Here is a 7,521-nt window from a genome sequence, read left to right on the forward strand (position 1 = left end):
TGATGTTTTTATATGCAAAATTTTCAAATTTATTATTTTTTTTCCCAAAAAATTTTTATACATTGAGAAAGTGAAATAATCAAATATTCATATTTTGATTTGACTTTAAAAATATCTACACAGACAGAGCAGAATTTTAGTGTTGAAGTTGAAAGTTAAAATTCCATGTCCATTTCACGTCCTTCCGAGACGCTAACTATCCATTATAATGTTTTCGTAACTATAATTTTTTTAAACCTAATTTTTTGCTTAATTATAACTTACATATAGAAGAATAAACATACAAAAAATGGACCTTGTAACTTTTTTACTTTTGAAAATATTTTCATTTGAAGTGTCAAATGTCCTTCTGTAACAGCAAAAAAATACCATGGAATGGCCCGTAAAAAAAGGCAACTTTTCAGTAAAAAAATAAACCCTTTGGAACTGCTTGCCTGTTGTTTCAAATGCCTTAAAATAAGAATGGCTATTATAATGCTAACTTAAACTTTTTAATTTAGAAAAGAAGGAAAAACAAAACTCATTTGATTACAGAAAATTGCATTTTTATTGTAAAACTAAGAGAATGATATACTGAAGTTTTTAAATTGACTGCCACAGAGGTAAAAATACTCTAGTAGTTCTGCACTGTCCTCCCTGAAAAATAAGAAGATAAAAACATTAAAATATAATTCACTTAAAACGTCTTAGTTATTAAAAGGCAGCAATCCAACAACTACCAGCTCTTGGCTGCTATCATATAATAACTGCCATTAAAATACAATTTTTACCAGTTGTTTGACATAGTTTGCCTCTTAAAAACTTCAACTTAGCTATGATGCCATCCAAAGAAGGAAGCAAACAAAACTTTCATATGACAGTAAAATAAATCTGTTCTTTTGAAAATGATGTCAAATTTTCCTAATTTCTGAATGTTTGAAGTGATAATTTTTATTTAATAATAATAATGAATAATAATAATAACCATTTATGTCCTTGACCTGCGCCTAAAGCAGGACGTAAAAAGATTAAATAATCTCCGCCACCGTGAAGGACGGCGATCCTTGGGTGCTGAAATATATGACAAAACATTACTCCGTAAAATGCTATAATATATTATAACCTTCAATATACAGTCTGTGCACCATCTTATTTCATAAATAAATGAACATTGAAACACATTTACCACTGTTAAGAATAATCAAATTTTGAATTTCAATTAATACTTGCCAAGAGAACAAATACTTACTGTTTGCACAACATAAGGAGTGTATGTATGTGTGTGTGTGTGTGTGTGTGTGTGCATGCAAGTGCATGCACAGTCACATTTTAACACTGTAATAAGTAGATACCTATTATATAGACCCTGCCGTCTTACCTCTCTCCTTCACGTCCTCTATCACAAATTTTGTGTTTTTGACATTAACTGAAGAAAAAAATGGAATACAAAATAATTCTGTCCATGAGCATAACAAGGATATCATACACAGACAAAGATACAATAATGAATAAGATCACCTAACAGTGAATTAACACAATGATTGTGTATGAGAGCCTGCTTCTGTGTGTGTGTGTGTGTGTGTGTGTGTGTAAACTTTTTGGGTGTGTTTAAATGGACCTAACTTTCTTACCTCTTTTCTTGATTTCCTCAGCAAGTGACACACTGTTTGTGTCTTTAATGTTGGCTGAAGCAAAAAAATATGGAATGGAAACCAAATGAAACAAAATCCATGTTCAAACGGAATTCGGGCACAAATACGGAATTACATTGGTGAAAACACATTCAAATACAATTCACTTAAAATAAATTTGGATCTTCTTAAGTATGCTAAAGACAAGACTTTGGATAAGCAACGTGGAGTGTGTGTGTACTGTGTGAGAGTGCATGTTAGTGCGTGTGGACGCATGTGCATTACTGAGTTTCTGGTCTCACCTATCTCCTCAATACTTTTAACAACTGTTAAAACTGTTGCATATTTCTTGTCTTTGGTATCAACTGAAAGAACAGAAGCAAATTTAAAGGAGTGCAAATCATGTTCAATCTTTACACAGTAAAAGCATGGATTTTTCTGAAAATATATAAAGAGTGTGTGTGTGTGCAAGTGTGCACATTTGTAGATTTCATATGTGTATTTAAATAATAAATATTTTACTGAGATTCCTGTCTTACCAGTCTCTTCAGTGTTAGGAGCCTTTACTCTGTTATCATCCTTGGTATCAACTGAAACAGAATAATTAAAATAAAAAGGAATACAATTTATATTGAATCTAAGTTTAACACGTTACGTTACGGCAGTAGTAATGTAATTACAGGTAAGTAAGAAACAAGAGGGGATGTGTTAGTCAGTTATATTTTTTTATTAATCTGATTGCATTCTGAAGTTTCCATGGAGTTTGTGCACATTAGCTAGGTAGACAAAATTGACCAAATTCATTGTGAATGGTCCCTGGTAATCAACAGCTTCAAGGGTCAAGACTTGCACCCTGAGAGTTAAGGTGTTTGTAGTAAAAAAACAATGATACTTTTACTTCAAGATTCCTTGCAAATAGTGAGAATGAACAAACACACCAAGTAAATTGCTAAAATCAACTGAATTATTACCTGCAATTTGCTTATCACTGGTGTGGACTTCAGGTTCATATGTGTAGTTAGACTCTGGAATAAGATGCATACATTTTTTGTTATTCACAAATTATGATATAGACATTGAGAATGAAATAGTCTAAATTTCATTTGATAGAATTAAAGGGCCATTTCTTTCCATATCTTACATTTTATAGAATAATTATGTTAATTCACCTTTCTTTCCATTAGTTAGATTTAACAGAATTACAAGACCTTTTATTTCCATGTCCAGTTCTCCCCATGTACAGGTCACTTCCATGCTGTCCTTGGTGGTCACCTGGAGGCACCTGTTCCTAAAGGGTTCAGGCTCCCATATCCAGCCAGACCCAGGGTGGTAAGGCTAAATAAATAAATAAATAAATAAATAAATTGAAGATAAGTTGATGTCTGAAATGAAAAAGAAAATTCAAATGAAAAGATACATATATTTAAAATTTGACTGATCAAATACATTGTAATCTACAAGAAATGAATGAAGCTAAAAAAAAAAAAAAAAAAAAAAAAACACTTAAATTTGTTGAACTTAGATTTTATTTTTCAATAAAAAGGAAAATTATTTTCATCTCAGTTCATTTGTCATTACAAATAAATTAATATATATTATACTTACGTTTTGCGGTCTAACAAACTTCCACTCTATATTTGCAGCCTTGGGCAGAAGAACTTCCGCCCTAAGAACAGGGACACCCAACTCGGTGCACCTAGCAAGGTTTACACCACGTTGGGTGTCCCATGTTCCAAGGGCAGTTCCTCTGCCCACTGCTTTGGCTTTTAAGATATTGTCCTTTAGGACTATTCGAACAGTGGCCATGGCTGTTCAAAATGAAACAGAAAATAGAAAGAAATCTTGTCAATATATCTTTTTTGATGTTGTAATTGCAGACATTCAAATCACTCACTAAATATAAACAAGGCAGCAAAGCTGTCAAATGTACAGACAAAAAGCAGGAAATAACTATGCACAAAATAGGCTACTGTAAATTCTGATGCAAAAGTACATTATGTTAAACTGCAAATTCAACATCAAATTTTAATTATGCTCAACAGGTAATACCAATGTAAGTAATTTGTGTAACAAGCATAAGGCTTCAGGCCCATGGGAGTTCAAGTTCACACTTTGAAAATGTATAACTTCAAGAAAAAGAAGCCAATTAGACTGTTTTTCCAACTCAGGCTGCATTTTAGTCCTGTATTTCTTTTTTGAAAGTTTGGCAATCATAAGTAACATGGTTTTCCCATAATGGTCATCATGGCAGCAGCACCCAAAATTGTGTTTTCTTCTATTCTGATGCAATATTACATAATGGTTAACAGCATAATGACTGTCAATTTTTAATGATAAAATATACGTATCATGGATTTTCAGAAAATGTGACTAGCATGGGTCTTGAAGCCCGTGGAACTTAAAAGTCACACCTTGAAAATGCCAATATGTGAAAAATTAGTTTCACAAAAAAACTGTTTAACTGGCAGTAAAAATTACCAAACAGACTGCATTGCCTACTGAAGCTGTATTTTAGTCCCAAGTTTCTTTCCTGTAAGTTTGAGAACAGTAAATGACATGGTTTTTCTTAAATGGTCATCATGGGAGCAGTGCCCAAAATAGTTTTTTTTCAAATTTTGATGCAATATTACATAATGTTTAACAGCATAATGACCATCAATTTTTAAAAATAAAATATTAGTATCATGGATATTCAGAAAATGTGACTAGCAAAGGTCTTCAGGCCCATGGAACTTCAAAGTCACAACTTGAAAATGCCAAAATGTAAACAAAACAGCACTGTTCTGAAATGTTTTTTTTTTTTTTTTTCATTTTTAACAATTTTTAACATAAAACAAAATTAACAGTTTACTGCCATTTTTATGTGATCAACTAAGAAAATTGATGAGATGGGAAAAATATCAATAGAGCAGTGTTAAATGTCCAATTTCTTCCATTCTGAGATTCTGAACATAGTGAATGATTGAATCTGACAAACTGCAATGATATGAGTTTATTTCCATTTTTGAAACTTTATTATACAATACACGATAACAAGTTTACCATCATTTTTACAAAATCAACTAACAATTTTGTAAAGATGCAGGAAATGTCAAACAAACACTTTTACGTATCTTATTAATTAAATAATGAAACTGTTAACATGCCTAAGAATTGAATCTGAGGAAATGTGAAAAAACAGCATAACTTCTAAAATAATGGCCCGATTATGCTAATTTTTGAACTCAACTTGCGTTTCAGCAGGATTGACCACTCCTGTGAGTTTAATGACAATTGGCCCATCTGTTTTTCTTATATTGTGTTTACAGTGTTGCATATATGCTGAAAAGTGAAAAGAAAAGCATAACTACTAAAATAGTGGCCCGATCATGCCGATTTTCGAACTTGACCTGCGTTTTAGTAAGATCGATTACTCCTGTGAGTTTCATGACAACAGGCCTATCGGTTTTCCTTGAAATGTGTTTACAGTGTTGCATATATGCTGAAAAGTGAAAAAACAGCATAACTTCTACAAAAATGGCCCGATCATGCTGATTTTCGAACTTGACCTGCGTTTTTTGAATATTCATCAGCTCTGTAAATATAAAGCCAAAAAGTAAAACTGCCTTCCACTTATCGTGTTTACAAGGAAAGTGCACGGCGCCGGCGACGACAGGGACGACGGCGACGACAGACGCATGTGATGGCAATATGTACAGACACATCTGTGTCTGTACATAAAAAGGGATATATTGCATTCTTAATATGAATAAGTAAGTCAATTTCTTTTTCATTTATATAAGAACATTGAAAAGTACGCAAAAGCAGTTTAGGACAATGTATTGATTTGGTAGAACATGTATTAGACTTGGTCCCCATACCTAGATCTATCTTATATAGGATCAATCCATCTCCAAGAGGTTTCTCCCTAAATTGCAATCAACTTAAGCAGCTTAGATGTGTGTCAGAAGCTGCTAGGGGGTTATTAATGATCATTTAGCACCTTCAGTAAGAGTGGCAGACATCTAAGACGCTTAAGATGAAAGCAGTTTTGGGAGAAACCCCTTGGAGATGGATCGGCCCTGTCAGATCGATCTAGGTATGGGAACTCAGTCTATGACTCATACAGTGTACAGCCTGATAATATATATATGAATAACTTCTCGTGCATGCACGCACACACACACACACACAAACACACAACTTACGAGCACGCTGCTCTTCTTTGTTATTTTTAATTTCCATATTAACTGACATCTGCAATAAATAAATCAAATCATACTTTAACATGTTCCAATAACAGATTTCAGTTGCATCTTTCTTTTGTAGTGATACACTCCATTATATTGGGATTATCAGCAAAAAATTGATGTTGTGTAACAGGAAATTCTCCAAAATTTCATTTAGAATAAATTTATCATATAAAAAAACTTGGATACAAACTTTCATGGTCAATTTTGAACAAAAATTTAACTTACCAGCTACTGTGCAAAATTATATCTTTGCTTTGTTTACTAAAACAATAAACAGGAATAATTACTGTATAAAGAAATTTGATTGGACAGCTCCTGTATTGTCCCTTAACTTTAAACCAATAGGAATGGCGCTATTTTGACGGTCTCGACGTGACTCTCTCTGCTTTACAAATTACAATATATCACACACAACTAGAGCCTGGTTATCCTGTGTAAGATGCTTATGCCCCCATCCTTGCACGGTTTTTTTAGGAAGCAGGCGATTAACCTCTGACTGATATCGGTTGGGGTCTATGGTGCAAACCACAAGTCTCACCTCTTGCACAGCGCCATCTATACTCAATGTTAACATGGCGTCAGCGAATGGTGATGATGAAAAACCGAAAATTTCATCCAACTTCTGTACACTGGGTGTCATCTTCAGTCAGGGCATTCTTAAATGGTAATTCTGCCATGATTGCAAAACGTCATCAGGATAAAACATTTGAAATGAAGGATACGTATGTGATATCGACTGTGTCAGTTGTTCACTGTTCACATCACGATGCAATGTGCTTGTCACAATGTGACGATAGCATGATATATAGACTTGGCTGCAGATAATAAGTGCTTTTGGAAAACAGACGAGATTGAATGCCGTCATCCACTTTAACTTTTTCATCTGTAATGATGCAACATTTTGCGATGGCAGGTGAGATGATTATAAATCAGAGCACAACTGACGTTGTGTCTTCTTTTATAAATACAATTTCCTATTGTTCTTCTTGAGTCATCTGAAGAGTTCCAACGCAAAATGATCGCCGACGGGGTTCCTGTAAATACCCGGAACATAATCATCAACGACCTATATGCTCTTTTGCGCTCCCAGACTGAAGACAACTATTCTATCATACTACAATGTTGCGAACAAAAATGGCCCCAAGTATTATGAAATATTTTGTCGATGATATCAGAATAAGAACCAATCAGTAAGAAGAGTTTAAGTGGCTGCTTCGTGACATACAAGGGTGGAAAGAAGCCCCCACCGATTGTGCAGAACAGAACACTCTACTCGGGACACCGAATACTCTGACAGCAGCTACGGAACGGAACATACAGACAATGGCCACGGAATGGAACACTTTACTCACTTTAATGGATGGGACATCAGGGACATCAGCTACAGCGGAGAAGTGTCAATCCCGGCTGATAGGAATATAATTAATGAAAATTTGAACATCAGAGACCGCGATATAATCACTGACCCTCGTGGCTGGCTGAATGGAACGATAATCAACGCTTGTTATGATATAACATTAAACACCAATTCCCGCTTCCAGAAGGACTCTAGTCATGTTCACTGGCAGAATGTATACAGTTAGATTTCAAGCGTTACAAAAATAGATTTATCCAAATAATAAACCGAACACCAGACCACGGAACACATTGGCTCACAGTTTCAAACATAGGGGTGTGTC

General features: G+C 34.2%; 1 protein-coding gene across 2 annotated transcripts; it reads right to left on the bottom strand.

Moving 5' to 3' along the window:
* Window positions 1–476: 476 nt before the first annotated feature.
* Window positions 477–6,206, bottom strand: LOC106165904 (uncharacterized). Of its 2 annotated transcripts, XM_086998489.1 has the most exons (11): window positions 6,068–6,206; window positions 5,798–5,846; window positions 3,216–3,418; window positions 2,819–2,945; window positions 2,582–2,635; window positions 2,150–2,200; window positions 1,913–1,975; window positions 1,611–1,664; window positions 1,358–1,405; window positions 965–1,050; window positions 477–636 (listed from the first exon to the last, which is right to left on the bottom strand). In XM_086998489.1, the coding sequence occupies exons 2-10, from the start codon at window positions 5,844–5,846 to the stop codon at window positions 968–970; spliced, it is 732 nt and encodes a 243-aa protein (XP_086854615.1). In that variant the 5' UTR covers window positions 6,068–6,206; the 3' UTR covers window positions 477–636; window positions 965–967. The 2 variants fall into 2 exon arrangements, with proteins under 2 accessions (XP_086854615.1, XP_086854614.1); XM_086998488.1 differs by lacking the exon at window positions 6,068–6,206 and having other exon boundaries at window positions 5,798–6,021.
* Window positions 6,207–7,521: the final 1,315 nt, after the last annotated feature.

The sequence above is a fragment of the Lingula anatina genome, unplaced genomic scaffold, assembly GCF_051362555.1.
Source record: "Lingula anatina isolate TDL-2025a unplaced genomic scaffold, LinAna3.0 unanchor82, whole genome shotgun sequence".
Lineage (NCBI taxonomy): Eukaryota > Metazoa > Brachiopoda > Lingulata > Lingulida > Lingulidae > Lingula > Lingula anatina.